Source organism: Vidua macroura, chromosome 6 (genome assembly GCF_024509145.1).
Source record: "Vidua macroura isolate BioBank_ID:100142 chromosome 6, ASM2450914v1, whole genome shotgun sequence".
Lineage (NCBI taxonomy): Eukaryota > Metazoa > Chordata > Aves > Passeriformes > Viduidae > Vidua > Vidua macroura.
This window is the reverse complement of record NC_071576.1, coordinates 56,623,151-56,642,081: the sequence shown is the minus strand read 5'-3', so window position 1 is coordinate 56,642,081 and position 18,931 is coordinate 56,623,151. Positions and strand designations below refer to the sequence as shown.

At 64.1% G+C, this 18,931-nt stretch overlaps 3 protein-coding genes across 4 annotated transcripts in view; 2 read left to right on the top strand and 1 right to left on the bottom strand.

The window, feature by feature from the left end:
• Positions 1 to 311: 311 nt before the first annotated feature.
• Positions 312 to 18,931, bottom strand: part of SSRP1 (structure specific recognition protein 1) — a 35,136-nt gene continuing 16,516 nt past the window's right edge. Inside the window, exons 1-17 of one of the 2 annotated variants that reach the window (XM_053979676.1) lie at positions 7,050 to 7,067; positions 6,360 to 6,518; positions 5,954 to 6,139; positions 5,673 to 5,778; positions 5,017 to 5,207; positions 4,719 to 4,949; positions 4,527 to 4,630; positions 4,290 to 4,418; positions 3,912 to 4,133; positions 3,756 to 3,828; positions 3,210 to 3,348; positions 3,082 to 3,127; positions 2,461 to 2,584; positions 1,916 to 2,086; positions 1,582 to 1,673; positions 981 to 1,161; positions 312 to 724 (exon numbers count right to left, since the gene is read on the bottom strand). In XM_053979676.1, the coding sequence (XP_053835651.1) occupies positions 656 to 724; positions 981 to 1,161; positions 1,582 to 1,673; positions 1,916 to 2,086; positions 2,461 to 2,584; positions 3,082 to 3,127; positions 3,210 to 3,348; positions 3,756 to 3,828; positions 3,912 to 4,133; positions 4,290 to 4,418; positions 4,527 to 4,630; positions 4,719 to 4,949; positions 5,017 to 5,207; positions 5,673 to 5,778; positions 5,954 to 6,139; positions 6,360 to 6,413 (2,118 nt within the window). In that variant the 5' untranslated portion in view covers positions 6,414 to 6,518; positions 7,050 to 7,067 and the 3' untranslated portion in view covers positions 312 to 655. Of the gene's footprint in view, positions 725 to 980; positions 1,162 to 1,581; positions 1,674 to 1,915; positions 2,087 to 2,460; positions 2,585 to 3,081; positions 3,128 to 3,209; positions 3,349 to 3,755; positions 3,829 to 3,911; positions 4,134 to 4,289; positions 4,419 to 4,526; positions 4,631 to 4,718; positions 4,950 to 5,016; positions 5,208 to 5,672; positions 5,779 to 5,953; positions 6,140 to 6,359; positions 6,519 to 7,049; positions 7,068 to 18,931 lie in introns of those variants that run through there. The other variant, XM_053979678.1, reaches the window with a different exon arrangement.
• Positions 7,957 to 12,010, top strand: P2RX3 (purinergic receptor P2X 3). Its single transcript, XM_053979679.1, has 12 exons — positions 7,957 to 8,096; positions 8,933 to 9,068; positions 9,169 to 9,240; positions 9,314 to 9,380; positions 9,683 to 9,776; positions 9,857 to 9,934; positions 10,130 to 10,271; positions 10,810 to 10,940; positions 11,020 to 11,113; positions 11,190 to 11,255; positions 11,431 to 11,508; positions 11,615 to 12,010. The coding sequence occupies exons 1-12, from the start codon at positions 7,957 to 7,959 to the stop codon at positions 11,726 to 11,728; spliced, it is 1,212 nt and encodes a 403-aa protein (XP_053835654.1). The 3' UTR covers positions 11,729 to 12,010.
• Positions 14,603 to 16,005, top strand: APLNR (apelin receptor). Its single transcript, XM_053979680.1, has one exon. The coding sequence runs from the start codon at positions 14,656 to 14,658 to the stop codon at positions 15,769 to 15,771; it is 1,116 nt and encodes a 371-aa protein (XP_053835655.1). The 5' UTR covers positions 14,603 to 14,655; the 3' UTR covers positions 15,772 to 16,005.

Genomic DNA, 18,931 nt, shown 5'->3' with positions numbered 1-18,931 from the left:
CATGGGGTCCCCCCGGGGCTGGTTCCAGACCGGGAATCGGCTGCAATCAACACCGGAGGGGAAACAGGCCTTAATCGGATCATCCCCGTCATGAGGGAGGTAGAAAAACCCCCAAATGGCATCAGGATCGAGCGAGGGGCTGTAATTAGGAGCCCTGATGGCTGAGCAGGGGCTGGGGGCCGCTAATGGAGGGTGGGGAGAGAGTGAAGTCAGCCCTGGAAGCTGTTCAAGGAGGGGAATGAGCTCCCGGATGGCTGCAGGAAGGAAGGAGGGATGGGGGAGCCAGCCCCACACCCACACAAACACCATCAGTGGGTTTTTTTTTTATTCAACCCGAGTTGCCATGTGAACGGACCCAAAATACAAAAAAACAACACCAAAAAAAAAAGAAAAAAAAAAAAAAAACAACGAGGGAAGGAAAGAGAAGGAGAGAAACCCAAGTGTTTAGAAAAAATAAATTGATGGGATACAAATGTGAGGGACTGAGGAGCCTCTGGCACTGCCTGCCACCACGGGGTGCTGGGGGGACAGGGGAACCTGGCCCTGCTCCTGGGTGGGAGCCATCCAGAGCCGGGGGCCCTGGTCCCTGCCGTGGGGCTGGCCCACCCAGTCCTCTCCCGACCTGGGATCCAGCCTGGAGCCAGCTGGGATGGCGCTAATCAGAGCCGGAAGCAGAGTCCTCTGAGCTGGGGGGCGGGCTGGCAGCTCCCTCGTCCTCTGAGTCCTGCAGGCAGGGGACAAACAGGTCAGCAGGGGACAATGAAGGCAGGGCAGTATCCACCACTACAGCGGGGACAGAGTGATGGTGGTGACTTGGGGACACACCAAGGGATGTCCCCAAGGACACGAAGCACCAGAAGGACCCAGCGTCTCCAGCAGAAACCACCAGGATGTTCCCCAAGGAAGAGGGGTTGGGACCCTCCCAGACAGTTGGTCCCCAGGGAAGGGGGACCAGGACCTCCCCCAGTTGTGACCCCCACCTCCTTCTTGCTCTCTGCAGAGGAGCTCTCATCACTGGATACGAATTCCTTGCTCTTGAAGCTGTCGCTCATGCCCTTAGCCGGGGACTTGGAGGATGAGGACTTGGAGGTGGCACCTTTCTTGTCCCCTTTCCCCTTCACCTGCTTCTCCTGCTTCTTCTTCTTCTTCTTCAACTTCTCCCTGCACAGGGTTGGGTGAGCAGAGGGGAGAGGAGCCACGTTACCCGGCTGGCCCCAGGAACAGCTCGACTGTGGGGGGCCAAGGCCTGCCAGCCTGTCATTGTTGAGGCAGGACGGGAACAGAAGAATTCCCAAGATCAGAAGGCAAAAGAGAACTGATTTATTTCAAATGCACCGCTCTATTTATAGAGAACATCGTGCAGACCAATTTCATTGGTCTTAAAGTAAAAACATCTCACACCATTGGTGCACTCTGAATGACGCACGGTGGCAGAACATATCTATAAACAATGTGAACAAGATAGTGAATTATTTACATTCCTTTCCAACTGTTTCCCAGGTGCAGCCTGGCAGAAACCTCTCTCTTTCTCTCTGACTGAACTGAGAATACCCATAGCCAGCCCCTTGCCAGCACACTCACCCCCTGTGGCTGTCGGCCTTGCTGCCCACACTGTATTCCTTCATGGCCTTCTCGTAGTCCCGCCTGGCATCTTCCGCCTTCCGATCCCACTCCTGCAGCCAGAGCACAGGCTCAGCGAGGACCCCTTCCTCCTCCACCATCCTCCAGCACCCACCTGCACCCCAACCCTGCTCCCACTTCTGATCACCCAGCTCACCAGCCCAAGGATGTCCCTACCCTTTCCCAACTCCCCATCTGTGCAACTCCAGGCTCCCAGGAACAAGGAAGGGTCTTCCATAGCCAGCCTCCCCTCCTGTACCAGGCCCAGCTCTGTCCTGGGCCTCCCATCCCTCACCTCCTTCTTCTCCTTGGACATGGCCTTCCAGAGCTCCCCAGCCTTCTTGGACAGATCGGTGATGCTGATGCCAGGGTGGTCCGACTTGATCTTCTCCCGGCTGGCATTCAGCCAGAGCATGTAGGCCGACATCGGGCGCTTGGGAGCGTTGGGGTCCTTCCCCTTCTTGCTCTGGGAGGTGGAGAACACCCGTGGAAGCCCAATGCACCCCTCACCCAACACCTCGGGACCGGGCTCTGCTTGCCTCTGTACCCCCCAGCAATCCAGCTGCAGCCCTGGGAGAGGGGCTGAAAGGTCACAGCTGGGGGTCAGGCTGCTGGAGAAGAAGCCTAACAACAACCAGGATAGGCTGGGCATGGGAACAACGTGCCCTTGGGAGAGGCTCAGCCTGGACCCATCTGGAGGCAGCGACACCAGGCCAGACAACAGCTCTGGCCAGGGCACTGGTGAATGCAGCAGAGGCTGAGGCGAGGCAGCTCAGGCGGGGCTGTGACCTGCCTGACCCCGCTCCAGGAGCCGGTCCTGCTCCCACAGCAGCCCCTCACCTCCGGCTGCTTCTTGCGGGGCTTGCGGTCCTTGACGATCTTGGCCTTCTTGGCTGGTTTTTTGTCGTCACGGTCGCTGTCGCCGTCACCGCTGGAGGAACTGGCCGAGGCGTTGCTGTCGAACCTGCACGGAAGCACCAGCCTCAGAGCTGCCCCCAGACACCACAGCCCTGAGCCTTCCCGGCCTGGAGCTGCTCTGCTCCAGTTAACAGCCCTTAGGGGAGTGGCCTTCCACGAACATGGCTCGTTGTGTTCTGCTTCCTGGACATTCGGAGCTCTCATGGCGCCAGGGCTCAGCTTCAAGCTCCCACCATAACTCCCACCCCATCCTCACCTCAGCCTGGGGCTTTAACCCTCCTCCCAACTGTTCTCTTTCCCGAAAAGTGCAGCCAAGGCCTCCCCTTGGAGCCCTTCCAGAACTTTCTCATACTGCCTAATGCCATTACAATAAAGGGAGCCCAGAACTGCCCCAGCTGCCCAGCATTCGCAAACTCAGGGCTGTACATTCCCAAATCCAGGTGATCCCAGTCATGCTGTGAGAATCTCTCAATGCTCACACAGCCCTAGAACAGCACCTTCATATGGGGCTTTTGGATAGAGCCCTGCCTGGCCTCTACTCACTCTTCAGCTACATCATCATCCTCTTCCCCAGGGTTGAAGGATGAATCTGGAGGAGAAAGCAAGGGCTCAGTGCTACAGATCATCATGGGGAGCTGGAGCACCACGGCCCTCACAGCCTCATCCCTCACCTGTCTCTTCCCCAGAGCCATCACTGCTGTCATTGGCATTCTCCTCCCGGATCTTGCCCTCCTCTTTCATCCTCTCCAAGTAGGCATCGTGCTGGTCCTCGTCAGAGTCAGCATATTCATCATAGCTCTGCTTCATTCCCTGCGGAGAGGCGGGATGAGAGCTGCTCCCTGTGCTCCCCTCTGGAACACAGCCCTGGGCGAGCACAGCCCTGGGCATGCACAGGCCAGGGGAAAGACATGGCCATGTCCCCCCCTTCCCCCCTCAGGGCCCCAGAAAGAGAGGCAGAGCAGTTATGGGGGTTAGGGGGGCCCTCGCACACCACACTGGGGTTACTGGGTTAGTCAGAGACCACCACGGCCATGCACAGGAAACCTGCACCAGGAGGAGGAGGAGGAGAAAGAGGAAGGGATATCACACGGACCTTTTTCCTCTACAAGGGCAAGGAAAGAAAAGAGAGGTGAAAAAAGGAGGGAAAAGCAGCTGGATTCTGGGAGAAGGCAGCGCTAGTGCCAGTGGGCGCGAGCCCGGCCCCGCACGGCTGGTACCTCCTTCAGGCCCCGGTTCTTGATGTTCAGCTTCTTGGCATTGACAAAGTCAAAGAGCTTCCCGTACTCCTCCCTGTGGGAGAGGGCACGGTGGGGCCGAGGGTGCTGGGGAGCCCCGGTGGGCACAGCCAGGCTGGCCCCACAGCCCACACCCACCTCTCGATGCTGCTGAAGGTGTACTGGGTGCCCTGCTTGGTCTCGATCTCGAAGTCGAAGGAGCGGGTGGTGGTGGTGCCGCGGGCGAAGTTGACGAAGGAGATCTCGTCAAAGCGGATGTGCACGGGGGGCTTGTGCACATAGATGAAGCCCCTCTCCAGCGGGTACAGCAGCCCCGAGCTGGCCTTGTAGGAGCAGGTGATGCACTGGGCTCCGGAGTGTCTGCAGGACAAACACTGCTATCCATGGGGACAAACATCCTCCCCCTGCCCAGCCCTGGCAGACAGGCCCTGCTCCCCAGCTCTCACACAGAGAGCCCCTTGCCCCTGGCCATGGGAACAAGGTGGAAAGAGAGGGACTGGCCCTGCAGCTGCTCACCCCTGGAAGTTGCCAGGTACGGTGATCTTGCGGTTCACCAGCGCCTTCATCACCCGACTGACCATCTCGTAGAGTGACCCTGACATGTTCTTGGTGAGCCGCCCCTCAAAGCGCTTCTCCACCTCCTCCCTGTGTGGAGGGAAGGAGGGCAGAGGTGAGAACAGGGTCTGGGGTGTAAGTACCTCCCTCAGGATCCAGCGAGGGGTCTGGGAAGCGGTGTGGCATCGTGGAGCTCACTCATTCATGTTGAGGGTCAGGGAGATGTCCTCATCCTTGGAGAAGAGCAGGATCAGGAAATGGTAGCGGGTCTGGCCTTGCTTTATCGGGGGGTCCAGGCTGATCTGGAAAGAGAAGAGGAGGTGAAGACACAAAACCCCCCAAACCACCCCCAGTACCCTTCCTGGGGAGGGCTGAGCCATTCCCACTCACCACAAAGAACATCTGGCGCTGGTCCTTGTGCGGGAGCAGGAAGAGGCGCAGCACAGTGGTGTAGGGGATCTTGTAGTCGAAGGTCTTGCCGTGCAGGTGCAGGAAGGTGGGGTAGATGCGGATGTCGTAGCGCCCGCGCGGCGTCAGGCACTGCAGCTCCCGGAAAATGCAGATGGCATCTCCAGTGGCCTGGATCACATCCGCCTTGGACAGCACGTTCTGGGCAAAGGCCTGCCAGGGAAGCAGTCACAAAAGGTCCCTTGCTGCCAGCCCCCGCCCTCCTGCTGGCCCCACGTACCTCCACGGGGTCCACGCCGTCCTCCTGGGTGGGGGGCACGTAGAACCGGACCTCCATGAGTGAGACCTCGGCGTCGTCGTTCTGGTGGAACTCCAGCGTCACCTCGTTCTTGCCCGTGGTGCACTGGGACACGTTGCTGAGCGGGATCTCGAACACCGGCTGCTCCCCGATGTCGAAGGACAGCAGCTGCCCTGTGGGGACATCACAGCCAGCTCAGAGCTGTGCCCCACAAATCCCATCTCCAGCCACGGTCTCGCTCCTCTCCCAAAATCCAGCTGTGCCTTTGCTCTCATCACTACATTCCCACCTTCCAAAAGCTCCAGGCTTTCTCCCTTCCAGCTGCATCCCTGGAAATTGGCACTGATCAGAAACACACAAAAAGGAACTGTCTGACCCCATGTGTCCTGGTCCCTCAGCTGGAGGCACATCTGCCAGCTCCCCTGGCTCCCTGAAGTACGGCACACATGTGCAGATTCCACACCAAGCACAGCCCCCTGGAATTCAGGGCCCTCCTGCTCTCCTGAGATGGCAAATGTCCTCACTGCCCCTGAGGACATCCCTAGAAAGCAGCTGCTCCTAAGGGAATAGCTGCGGCAGCAGAACCACACTGGTGGGAACATCCCACCCTACGGCCTCAGGCTGCCACTGGAACTCACCTCCAAACCTCACTGTGCCCCAGTTCCAGCCCTTCACACACAGATCCTTCTCGGCGAGCTCCAGGCAATAGTGGGCCTTGAAGAAATCTGAGAGCTTGTCAAATTCCTGGGTTGGGCAAGAGGGAGGCAACACAGTCAGGAACCAGCAGTGCCCAGAGCCCCAGGTGACACAGAGCCCCTGGCCATGGGATACAGGGGGCAGAGCTGTTCTGGGGCTGGCAGGGAGCACATCTGGATCTGGGACAGGGCCGAGGCAGTGGGAGCAGGGAACAGGGACTCACCGACTCCCGGAACCCGTCATACTTGTAGACGTGGCCGTTCTTGGTGAGCAGCTTGAGGCCGTGCCCCAGCGCCACGCGCCGCCACACGCCCTCAGCCAGCTCTGAGGCCTGGATGTTATCCACCTTCCCTGTCTTGCTGTTCTTGAAGATGACGCCCTGCCGGCTCAGCCGCAGCCGCCCATCATTCTGCAGGAGAGCTGGGCATGAGGGGACTCAGTCCCATGGAAGGATGGAGGAACCATGGCCCTGTTGGGTGCAGCCCTCCAGGCACCCACACCACCAACCCACCACCAACCAGCCACAGCTTCATCCCCCACACCGTCCTCATCACAAAGCATTTGCTCCCCCCCCATCCACACCCAACGCTGGAAGTGCCCCGGGGCCATCCCCATGTCCCCTCGCTTACCATGGAGCCCTTCACCTCCTGGTAGATCTCGTTGAACTCCAGCGTATCGGCCATGGCGGCTGCGGGGTGTGGGAGGGGACGGGGACGAGCTCAGGGGGGTTCAGCAGCCCCCCCAGCCCGGCATGCCCGGGTCAGCGGCAGAGGAGTCAGTCACGGCAGCTGTGGGAGGACAGCGGGTGAGCCGGGCCGGCGACAGGCTCCTGGCCCTCTCCAGCGCCCCCGAAACCAAACCTCGCCGCCCCGAACTGCTCCCGCCCCACCCCGGACGCTGCCTCTCGAGGTGGCACCTGACTCACTGACGGGGGCGACCCCCGGCCCATTCGCCCCTTCCCCGGCTGTGCCGTGGTCCCAGGGCCACCCCTTCCTGCAGCCCTCGGCCACCGCTGTGTCATCGCACTTGTCGAATCCCCACACCCCTCCCCTTCCCCTCCCTGATGTGGCCTCTCCGCACCCCAAACCACCACCGCACCCCCAAATTCCTTCCGAGCCGGAGCTCCCAAGCGTCCCCCAGGCCTCCCCCACAACCCCAGGCCTGCCCACCCGCCCCGAGCCTACTTCCATCCCAGGCCCACTCCCCCATCCCAGCCCGGCCTGCCCTGACTCCAGGTCCCTCCCGCGAGATCCAGTCAGCCCCGAGCCCCGAGCCCCGAGCCCCGAGCCCCCAGCCCCCGGCCCCCGGCCCCCCCGCACCGCTGCCGCCGCTGCCGCTTTTCCCGCCTGCGCAGCGCGAACCGCGCGGAGCCGCCGCCGCCGGAAGTCGCGCGGACTTCCGCCATGGCGCCGGTCCGCGCTGGCGCCCCCTGGCGACGGGGCGGCCCCGTGCAGCGCTCCCCGCGGGCGGGCCCGCAGCGCGCCGGAGGCCCCGCCCACAGAGGGGGCGTGGTTAAAGCGGCTGAGATCCCGCCCCCATCGCTCTGCCCCGCCCAGAACCATCGAGAGAAGTGGGGAGAGACCCCATTGGCCAGCACGGGGCGAGCCCCGTGACGTCACCTCGTGTGGGGGACAACCCCCCCCCCCCCCAAACCCGGGGCGCCCCAAAGTGTTGGAAGCGGACAATGGGGCGGCCCAGAGCGGGGCACCCCGAAACCGCACGCACGGGGCGCCCCCCTCGTGCTCCCCTACAGGGATGTCCCCCCCAAACCAGTCATCTTCAGTCTGGGGCGCACCCCCAACCTGCATCCCAATGTGGGGCTCCCCGCTGCCCAAATGTGTCCCCCCTTTGGGCTCCCACCACAGGCACCCCGAGGAAGGTCCCCGCCTGCACCCCTCCATCCCCCCAGGAACCGGGGGGCGACCCCTCCCGTCCCCCCAGGCCGTGCCCCCGCCCCCGGCCCCCGCCCTGCCCCCGCCTCCGCCCGCCCGCCCGCACCGCCCTCGCTGCCCGCACCCCTGCGGGTGCTGCCCACACCCTGCCGGTACCCGCACCCTGCCCGTGCCCCTGCCGGTACCCCAGCCTGCACCCGCGCCCGCCCTGCCCTGCCCGCATCCCCGCACACTGCCCGCACCCCTGCCCTGCCCTTCCCGCATCCCCCTCCGTTCCCGCAGCCCTGCCCTGCCCTGCCCGTAACCCCGTCCCCGGCCGCCCCCCGCGCTGCCCATGTCCCTCCCGCGCTTCCGCACCCGCTGGGTGAGTGACTTCTTCTCCTACGAGACCACCAAGTCGGTGGTGGTGAAGAGCTGGGTGGTGGGCGTCGTCAACCGCGGCGTCCAGCTCCTCATCCTCGCCTACTTCGTCGGGTGAGCCCCCCTAGCAGCCGCCGGGACAACCGCCGGGCACCTCTGGGACACCCCGCCCCGGGACATCCCCCGGGACACACCCCCGAGCCCCCTTCCCGGCACCGCGGCAGCGCCGTGACTGCCACTTGCTGCTGCAGGTGACACCCGGGGGTGACGAGGGTGATGGGGGATGGCGGCGTGTGGCAGCGGGGTCACAGCGAGGGGACACCGGGCGGAGGCGCGGCGTGACGGGGTGGCCAGGCCGGGAGTAGGGGGTGACGGGGCAGAGGAGGGACGGGAGAGCGGGTGACAATGTGTCAGTGCCGGGAATTCGGGTGTGCCGGAGCAGGTGACACGATGGGGACAGCCAGGAGAGTGTACCGGTTGACAAGGCGGGACAGAGGATGTCGGTGCGGGTGACACAAGGGGGACAGCCAGAGAGCGTGCCGGTGCAGGTGACAGGAGGGTGGCAGCGCAGGCGACATGACGGGGACAGCAAGGTGTCGTTACGGGTGACACAAGGGGGACAGCCAGGAGAGCATCTCGGGTGGATGACAGGAAAGGGACAATGTGGGTGACACCGAGGGGTCGAGAAGCCGCTCGGCCCCAGGGGATGACAGAAGGGGAAGACCCGCGTTGGGGCCCCTGTCCCTGAATGCTCCCGGGGGATGACAGCAGCCACTGGCGAGGGGATGACAAGAGGCTGTCGGGGACCGGCAGCCGCTGGCGCTGACAGCTCCGGGGGCCGGGGGTCACAGAGAGGTCCGGGGGGTGCCGGGGGAGGCAGGCGGGGCCCGGGGGGTGCCGGTGGAGTCCGGGGGTGGCTGTCCCCAGCGTCACCCGCGGTGCTGTCCCAGCTGGGTGTTCCTCCATGAGAAAGCGTACCAGGTGCGGGACACCGCCATCGAGTCCTCCGTGGTCACCAAGGTGAAGGGCGTGGGGCGCTACGCGGGGCAGGTGATGGACACGGCCGACTACGTCACACCCCCCCAGGTGAGGACCGGGGACCGGAGGGGTCGCTGAGGGGCGCGGGGCCACCCCCACCTCAGTTCCCCACCCCCCCGACGGGTCGTGTGACAGCGACGTCCCGCAGGGCACCTCGGTGTTCGTGGTGGTCACCAAGCAGATCCGGACCGAGGACCAGGCGCAGGGCGTGTGCCCGGAGGTGCGGGGGGGGGCAGGGGGAGCTCGGGGGGACCCCTCGATGAGCCCCCCGTCCGCTGACCCCCGCCCCGCAGAGCGAAGCCGCGTTCCACTGCTCGGCGGACAGGGACTGCCGGGAGCTGAGCCCGGGCACGAGCAACGGTGAGGGATCCCGGTGGGAACGGGGGCTGAGGGGGCCGAGGGGAGCCACCACCAGGAGTGAGGGACCCTTGGTGGGCTCAGGGGGCTGGGGGGCCCCGGGGTTCTGATGCGGGAGCCAGGGGTTCAGGTCCTAGGGGTGCCAATGGGGGTCTGGGGATCCCAGGGGTGCTGACGGGGGGTCTGGGGTCTCAGGGGTGCTGGCAGAGGTGCTGACAGCGGTCCGGGGGTCCCAGGGGTGCAGACGGGGGTCTGGGGTCTCGGGGGTGCTTGCAGAGGTGCTGACAGCGGTCCGGGGGTCCCAGGGATGCTGACAGGGCGCTGCGTCCCCTACAACGCGACCCTGCGCACCTGCGAGATCCAGGGCTGGTGCCCGCCCGAGGTGGACACCGTTGACGTGTAAGTGGGGCCGGGGGGACACGGGGAGGGGCAGGGGACATGCCCCCTGCCTGTCCTCAGCGTCACCCCCCTTCCTCTAGCCCTGTCATGCTGGAAGCTGAGAACTTCACCCTCCTCATCAAGAACAGCATCCGCTTCCCGCTCTTTGGCTTTGAGAAGTGAGTGGCACGGACATGGGAGGACACGGGGGGACATGAGGACAGGGGATGGGGTAACACAGGGACATGGGAACAGGGGACACGGGGACACAGGCACAAGATGGTGGAGGGACATTGGGATGGGGGTTCCATGAACCCCAGACTGCTGCCTGATGGCACATCCCTCCATGTTCCCCATGTTCCCCGTGTCCCCAGGACCAACCTGCCACCCCCTGGCAGTGGGGCGGAGCTGGGCCGGTGTCGCTTCCATCCACAGCTGCAGCCCCTGTGCCCCATCCTGCGCCTGGGGGACGTGGCACGTCTGGCTGGGCAGGACTTCCCTGCGCTGGCTGCCACCGTGAGCGGGGACACAGGGGACACGGGAGGCACGGGGGGAGAATGGGGTGGGTGTGGGGACATAGGGGTACAAGCAGCTGGGATGTAAGGACATAGGGACATGGGATTTGGGGACACAGAGACATAGGATGTGGGACATGGGGACATGGGACTTGGGATTGGGGGGATATGGGGTGGTGGGATGTGGACATGGAAGATGGGGACATGGGCTTGCATAACATGGGATGCAGGGATGCAGGGATGAGGGATGTTGGGAACAGGACATAGGGATACAGGAACACGGGACACTGAGTGATGATGTGGGGCTTGACACAGGGACATGGGTGGGGTTTGGGATGTGGGACACGGGGACGTGGGGTGTACAGACATGGAGATTTGAGACATGGGGTGCAGAGGGATGTGGAGCTTGGGGAGATGAGAATGTGGGAGGTGGGCTCATAGGACATGGAGCATAGGGCCATGGGATGCAGAACTGTGAAACTGTGGGGACTTGGTGCCATGGGGCCAGGGTCCGTGGTGCTGATGCAGGGCTGGGGCAGGGGGGGGTGCTGGGGATCAAGATCGGGTGGGTGTGTGACCTGGACCGGGCCTGGGAGCGCTGCCTGCCCCGCTACTCCTTCACCCGCCTGGACAGCCTGGCCCGGACCCCTGCCCCTGGATACAACTTCAGGTATGGCCAGGACACGCACGGCACAGGGGTGTGCACTGCCTGGCATGGCTCCTGTCCCCATGTCACCATGTCACCACAGGCAAGCCAGATACTACCGCTGGCCTGACGGCTCTGAGCGCCGCACCCTCATCAAGGCCTTTGGGATCCGCTTTGATGTCCTGGTGTATGGCAGTGTACGTGTGGGGCTGGGGACTCACGGGGTCACAGGGTGGTCGGGGACTCTGGCCAACAAGGGCTCTGCTCCCCCAGGCTGGGAAGTTTGGCATTGTCCCCACCCTCATTAACACGGTGGCTGCTTTCACCTCCATCGGCGTGGTGAGTTGTGGACGTTCTCAGCCCCAGAGTGGTGACACCTCCCAGGGCAGAAGGGGGAAATCCCACGGGCACGGGGCATGGGGACACAGCTGCAAGGTGACAGAGGCCTGGCTCTGTGGGGGTCCGAGGGTGCTCCACAGAGCAGGGCCCCCCACCCCAACGCTGTCGCCCCCAGGGCACGGTGCTGTGTGACATCATCCTGCTCAACTTCCTCAAGGGCGCTGAGCACTACAAGGCCCGCAAGTTTGAGGAGGTCAGACGTGGGGCCGGGGTGCCCTGGGGATGGGGACACTTCCAGGGGGTTCGATGGCCCCCCCTGAGTGCAGTGACTCACCCAGCGCCTGTCCCCTGCCCCACAGGTGTCAGAGGCTGGTGCACCCGCCACCCCCTCAGCGTGTCCCCCCGGGGTGCTGGGGTCCTGCTCCCGGGACAAGCAATCCACCGATTCAGGCACCTTCTCCCTCGGCCTCTAGCCCCGGGGGCCATGGGGCAGCCCCCTGCCTGTCCACCTCGCTGTGGGGCAGCCCATGCTCTGGTGAGGGACTTGCCGGGACCCCCGTTGGGCTCCTACTGCCCACCCAGTCTCCAGTGCTCCCCCTATAAGCCCCATCAGCATCTGACGGTCCCCAGTGCCCACCCCGGGTTGTCCCAGTACATCCCAGTGTCCGTACGACGTGTCCCAGCCCTGTCCCTTGTCCCCAGGGTGCCCCTCCCCCAGCACCTCCCTGTCCTTGCCACCCCATGCAGGGTGCTGCAACCCCCCCCTCCCCAATAAACCCGTGGCTCTCAGCACCCACCCGTGTCCAGCCTTGGAGGGGGGGGCGCGGGGCGGTTTTGGGGGGCCGACGGGCAGTGTTGGGGCGTGGGAGCAGAGGAAAGAGGGGTCAGGGTGCTGTCCCTGGGACGGGGGACACCGCGGGGGGAGCTGCCAACAGGAGGAGCGCTATGCCCGCAGCTCAGCCCTTGGAAGGGGGCACAGAGGGACAGGAGCTGTGCTCTAGGGGTGTCACTTCCTCGGTCGGATGTGAGCAGCTCTGTGGATTCAGAGGAAGCTGCCGGATCCCTCCTCGTGCAGGGTCAAGCGCTGCCCTTCCTGCTCGGGGTGGGGGGGTGAGGTCTGGCTCCTCATCCCACCCCGTGGGGGCTCCCACCCCAATCCCCCTGCAGAGCCAGTGGGGAGTCTGGCTTGTTCCCAGTGGAGCCGCTGGTGCCAAGTCCTGGGGTTCATTCCTGGGAATGATGAACGAGGGTCCCGGAGCCCCTCGCTGGTGCCCAGGGCAGCCCCCGTCCCGCAAGGAGAGCGGCTCCTGCCCTCCCCCCGCTGCAGATAGAGGACCTCCTTATCAGCCCCACGGATTCCTTATCAGCCCAGCCCCGGCCACCCACCCCACCACCCGTGGCCACCACAAACCCAGCCTGGGGGGGCTTCTTCCCCGGCGCCGAGACCCCCTGGGTGGCACCGAGGGCGAGCCATCCCAGCTTCCAGGACAGCGAGGGGGTGACCGGGACACTCAACCCGCAGTTTTTGGAAAGGGAAGAGACTGGAAACGGATTCGTGAGCGGCGGCTGGAAATGGATACTTGTGCCGTGCTCCAATTAAGACACAGATAGCTGGGAGTGTTATTAATAGTCATTAATAGAACTGCTCATTAGCGGTCCTGCTCATTAACGGGGCTCCGGCCAGGGCGGGAGCAGCCCGGGGAGCCTCGCTGCCATCCCGGGGAGCTCATTAGCGGTGCTGGTGTTTCCCCGTTAATGTTGCTAATTAGCGGAAAGGCTCGAGTTGTGTCTGCGCTGGGGACTGCGGGGTTCCAGCCCTTCTTCAGTCCAGCTTGGGATGTGACCCGGAGCTGGGCACCCTCGCAGTTCTGCCACCAGTTTGAGCAGTTTCTGGGTTTAATACCTCTCTCCCCACATGCCGGCTGTCCTGGCACTGAGATACGGGATCGCTCCTTATCTCCAGCCTGATTCAGCCCTGGTTTGCTCTCCCGGCTGACGCTGCAGCTCTGGGCATCTGGTTTGGTGCTGCTGTACCCCCACCCCCGGGGCCCCCTAACCTGCACCCTCATTTACCGGCCCCTTTCCCCCCTACACCACTCTGCCTCATTTTGGAGACCCCTGTGAGCTCTCCCCCCCATTTCAGCCACTGAATTCCCCCCACAACCCCTCCTTTACATCTCTTTGCTGGTAGAAGGGCCCCACTGAGCCGGCGGGGGGTCCCGGGGGCTCTGTGCCCCCGCCCCCCCCAGCCTCCGTCCCTACACTCGGGTGTTAAACCTGCCCCATCCCCTGCTTAATTCCCCCCTACAGCCCCAGCCCAGCCCCCTCTGCGTGTCCCGGGGGATTTGCGCTCTTCAGACCTCACTCTGCAACGTCCCGCTCGGCTTCTTCGGCTCTTTTCCCCAGAGCTGGAACTGTGAGAGTTCCGTCGCAATGGGACAATCCCAAACCACGGCCCCACCACCTTGGAGGGCTTCCCTCCTCCCCCCACAAATTTTTTTTTTTTGTGGAGTGGGGGGAAATTTGTTCTCTCTTGGCTCAGCGTTGCCGCGTCCGGCTCCATGAGCAACCCGCGGAGCTGGGACACACCGAGAGCTCCGGTAGCAGCCGGTCCTGCGGCAGCTGCTGCCCTAAAATGGTCTTTTTACAGCGTGGGGGGTCCCAGAACCGCCCTCCCCGCGCTGGATTTTTGGTAAATGTATAAATCTCCTTGGCACGTTGTGCTCAAAGTGGGGCCCCGGCGCTGGGGGGCCCCTCGGAGCCACCGCTGTGTGCACAGCGAGGCAAAGCTGCGAGCAAAACGGGGAATCCCAAGTGCCAAATGCAAAATGCCAAATGCACACCCTCCCCCCAGCGCAGCGCCGCTCCCCAGCCCCCAGTGACACCAGCCCCCAGTGCGACCCCCCCGCTGCCAAGTGCCCGATGCGACACTACTTGTGCGAAATGCAGCCCCGATGTGTGACACCCCGATGTGTGACACCCCGATGTGTGACACCCCGGCGCTGAATGCGGCGCCCCGAGGTGAAACCCCAAATGCTGGCTGAAACCCCCCGCGTTCCTGAGCTCCCCAGAGCCGGATCCCAACACCGAAAGCCGCCGTGGAGGGCGACCAAACCCCCCGGGCGTGGCGAGGCCGGGGTTATCTCGGGGGTCGGCGCGTTGACACGCGGGTGAGAGCTCGGTAAAACCCCCCGGGCAGGAGCCAGATGGAGGTGGGGGGAGCTGTGAAGTTTCCCACGGGGGCTCCCCCCGGCCCTGCCTCCTGCCCTGTCCTGCCCGTCCTCTCCAGGAGGAGGGCGGGGAGGAGGAGGAAGGGGAGGTAACGCGGTGAGATTCGCTCAGGAGCCGGAGGAGCGGGTGAGCCCGGGATGAGCTGAGCGGAGCGGAGCCCAGCGCCGGGATGGAGGAGGCGACGGACGCCTACACCTACGGCTTCGACAACGATACGGACTGCGAGTACGCGGAGTGGGGCCCCTCGCTGGCCCTGCTGCCCACCATCTACCTGCTGGTCTTCCTGCTGGGCACCACCGGCAACGGGCTCGTCCTCTGGACCGTCTTCAAGGGCGGCCGCGACCGCCGGCGCTCGGCCGACACATTCATCGCCAACCTGGCCGTGGCCGACCTCACCTTCGTGGTCACCCTGCCCCTCTGGGCCGCCTACGCCTGGCTGGGCTACCACTGGCCCTTCGGCACGGCCGCTTGCAAGGTCAGCAGCTACCTGGTGTTCGTCAACATGTACGCCAGCGTCTTCTGCCTGACCGGCCTCAGCTTCGACCGCTACCTGGCCATCGTCCGGCCGCTGGCCACCGCCAAGCTGCGCTCGCGGGTCAGCGGGCTGGTGGCCACCGTGGCGCTGTGGCTGCTGGCCGCGCTGCTGGCCCTGCCCGCCCTGGTGCTGCGGCGGGCGGCCGCCCTCGGCGGGGACACCAAGATCACCTGCTACATGGACTACGGGGACCTGGCGGCGCAGGGGACGGAGGGCGCCTGGGAGGTGGGGCTGGGGCTCTCCTCCACCGCCCTGGGCTTCGTGGCCCCCTTCGCCGTGATGCTGACCTGCTACTTCTTCATCGCTCGCACCGTGGCCACTCACTTCCGCCGGGAGCGGGCCGAGGGGCCCCGCAAGCGCAAACGCCTCCTCACCATCATCACGGTGCTGGTGGCCGCCTTCGGGGGCTGCTGGCTGCCCTTCCACCTGGTCAAGACCCTCTACGTGCTGATGGACCTTGAGGTGCTGCCCTGGTCCTGCGCCCTCCACACCTTCCTCAACAACCTCCATCCCTACTGCACCGGCATCGCCTACATCAACAGCTGCCTCAACCCCTTCCTCTACGCCTTCTTCGACCCCCGCTTTCGCCACGCCTGCGCCGCCCTCCTCTGCTGCCGGACCCCCGGCCCCGGCCCTGAGCGCTCCGCCAGCTACTCCTCGGGGCACAGCCACCCCCCCGGTGGCAAGGGGGGCCCCGGCCCGGGGGGCAAGCTGGACCCCGCCACCCAGGAGACGCTCTTCCGCTCTTGAACCCCTCCCCGACCGCCCCCGGCGCCCCCCGAGCTGGTCTACTCGGGGGGACCCCCCCACCTCCGCCTCACCCTAAAGCCTGGCTTGCTTTGGGGATCCCCGCTGAAAAGCCCTGATCGCAGGAAGGGAAAACTGAGTCACAGCCGGGGAGGAGCCCCTGGGGGCCTCAGGCGGGGGCGCCCCCCCCCGGCACCCCTAGGGCTTTGTGTTTTTTGACAAATAAATGAATTTTGGTTAAAAAAGGAGCAGGGTGTGCGCAGTTCCCTCGGGGGGCTGGGGGGATGCGGTGGAAGGGAGGATGGAGGGGTGGGGGTACAGCTGGGTTTTAGGGTGGCTGGAGTGAGGGTGCAGTGTGTGTAGGGGGGGTGTGTGTGCACTATAGGGTGTCTCTGCCTGGGATGGATTCTCCTGGTCTCTTCCTCAGCAACACTTTGGGAAATGCAGGAAAACCTCCATCCCAACCCTTCGGGGCATTGCAGCACCGGGATGAGGGTGTTTGGACCCACGGGGTGGGCACCTGCCTGCCCCAGCCCCCCAGCTGTGATTGTATCAGGCAGCAGCACTGTCCCACCAAATCCCATTTTGGGGCTTTTTTCTTTATCTGAGGCTGGGACGAGCCACGAGTGACTCACCTGGGCGTGCAAACGGGACCTGGTGCTGTGAAACACCCAAACCTGAGGGATGGGGACCCCTCGGGTGCAGGTGGGGACACGGGACCCTCAGGGTATGAAGAGGGACACAGGAACCCCTGGGCGTTGATGAGAGGTTTGGGCACTGGGCAGGACCCTGGCTCACCCCAACCAGGATTTGGATGAGCCACCAAATGGCTCCTGTCCCATTTCCCCCCCAGCCCAGCCCCCGCCGCTTCCTGAGGCTCTGCTCAAAATAAATCTTCCCCCTATTTGCTATTTACATCCTTCATTTATCGGTGATGAACTATGCTATCTCCTCAGCCTTTGTTCTCTCTTGGAAAGGATGCGGGATCATTACTGGGTTCCTTGGGATGCTTCCCGTCGTCGGGGGAGCTGCCTCCGCCTTCCTGCCGGCCCCCACCGTGTTTGGGGGCCACCGCCCAGGGTGTCCCCGTGTGGGGACAATCCTTTGTCCAGAGAGAGGGAACAGAGGGGGTGCCACGGGGCTGGGGACTGCACAACCCCCCAGCTGGAAGGGTTGGAGCCTCCTTGAGGGTTTTGGGGAGTTTCAAGATGGATCTGGTTTGGTCTAAGGGCTGGGGGAGCTTGAGGAATGGGAATGTTGCATCCAGGGACACGTCCCAAAGTGTGTTTACATTCCAGTGCCATCCAGGCTCCCTCAGCCTGGAGAGACCCCTGGATATCTCTCATCCATCTGTCAATCCAGCTGCCCATCCATCAGTCCAACAGTCCCCTCCTCCATCTATCCGTCCTTCCATCCATCCATCCATCCATGGGTTAACGGTTTTGGGGTTACAGGGGCGTTGCTGGGTTGATGGTTGGACTTGATCATAAAGGTGTCTTCCAACCTTGATGATTCTATGACTTTTCCCTTCTCTCCCTCCCTTTGCCCATCCCTCCATCCCACCATCCTCCTTTCCCTCCCTCTCTCCATCTCTCCCTCTCTCCCTCCATCCCTCCACCACCCCTAAACACCCCAGCACTGTGGGGGTGTCGGCTTTGCTGCTTCCCCCCCATCCGGGCGCGGAAATGGCCGCAGGCGCCCGGCCAGCGGAGACGGAGCTGCCGACTTTCTATCCGCGTCTTGGAGATTTCCCTTTCCCTTCCAGGAGGGAAATGTTTGCTTGAGGAGTCTCTGGGGAGAAATGCAGGGACACTCCAGAAAATAACAAGGCCGGAGCTGGGGGTGAGGGGCAGCAGGGCCAGACCACCCGTCGGAAGAAGATAAGGAAGGTGTTGCCTTCCTGAGAGTGCCTGGGGAAGATGAGGAGGGAAGATAGAGGGGGACAGCAGGCACGGGGGGATGGGGAGCATCCTTGGAAAGGATGGCTGGGGAGTGGGGGGTGGGTGTGATCCGCAGGGAGCCTGGGGGCCCTCAAACCCCAAAATACGATGCCTTGGGGACGCTGCAGTGCCGGGGCCACGGCCAGGGTTCCCCAAACCGTGGTTGCGGGAATGTGACACTGGGGAAACAGAGATGATTCTGCACAGGGAGTAAAAGTGGGCTCCGGGGAGGATGGATGCACCAGGGATAGGAATTGGGGCAAGGATGGGGACAGCCTCTCCTGCCCCCCCGCAGCTCCCCCCCGTCCCCGCCCCCCCCCGCTTTTCCAAGCTGCCAAACGGGATGTTCACCCCCCCGCCCCGACCTCCCTCCTCGCCTCGCATCCCGCCCGGGGGTGCCAAAATAATCTGGTGGTGCTAAGGATGTCCCCGGGCGTCCCCTTTGAAGTGACCTCCGTGTTTACAGCCCAGCTCGGGCTCCTTCACACCTCCCGCCCCAAAGCAAACGGAGGGGAGGGGACCGCGTGGGTAGGGGGGCTGCACCTCCCGTTTGTGCCGGGAAATCTCGGATTTGCCAAAGCCGCGGGAAAACTTTGGCACCACACCCAGGGCTCGGAAACTTTTGTCACTGTAGGGTGGGAGCAGTGGCTGCCAGGAGTGGCATTTCGGGAGGGTCCCTGCCTCGGTGTGTCCCCACCGTGCCAAGTCCTGGGTGGCCCACCCAACACCCCTTAGGGGGCCAGTCCAACCCCCGCCTCCACCCACAATATGAGGGGACCCCCGAAGGTCTGGTGGGCCCTGTGTGACCCTGCGGGACTGAGGAGGGGACAGAGGGGGAGGACAGAGAGAGGAAAAGGGGTGGAAAAGATGGGGGGGCAGTTTTGGTGGGTGAGTGAGGTTTGGGAGGTGGAATTGTATTATGTGGATGGATGGATGGATGGATGGATGGATGGATGGATGGATGGATGGATGGATGTGTTGAAGGGAGAGATGGGTGCATGGAAAGAGGGTTGGCAGGACAGTGCCAGGGTTCGGGGGTGCCCCGGGCACCGGGCTGGGCTCTGGCAGCCACTGTCCGGCCGCTGCCCCCATCGCTCCCCCGGGGCCGCCGGCGCGGCCGGACGCGGCACAGCTGCTGCCCGACCTCTGGGCTCCGGCCAGGCGGGACGGGGCCCGCGTGTCCCCCGCCCGCCCGGAGGGGGGTCCCGGGGGAGGGGGGGACG

Bases quoted from the DNA above. Each gene is read 5' to 3' on its own strand.
- P2RX3 (XM_053979679.1), top strand. From the start codon at position 7,957: ATGTCCCTCCCGCGCTTCCGCACCCGCTGGGTGAGTGACTTCTTCTCC. The intron at 9,241-9,313 runs GTGCGGGGGGGG...CCCGCCCCGCAG, and splicing joins CGCAGGGCGTGTGCCCGGAG to AGCGAAGCCGCGTTCCACTG. The intron at 9,381-9,682 runs GTGAGGGATCCC...CGGGGGTCCCAG, and splicing joins GAGCCCGGGCACGAGCAACG to GGATGCTGACAGGGCGCTGC.
- APLNR (XM_053979680.1), top strand. From the start codon at position 14,656: ATGGAGGAGGCGACGGACGCCTACACCTACGGCTTCGACAACGATACG.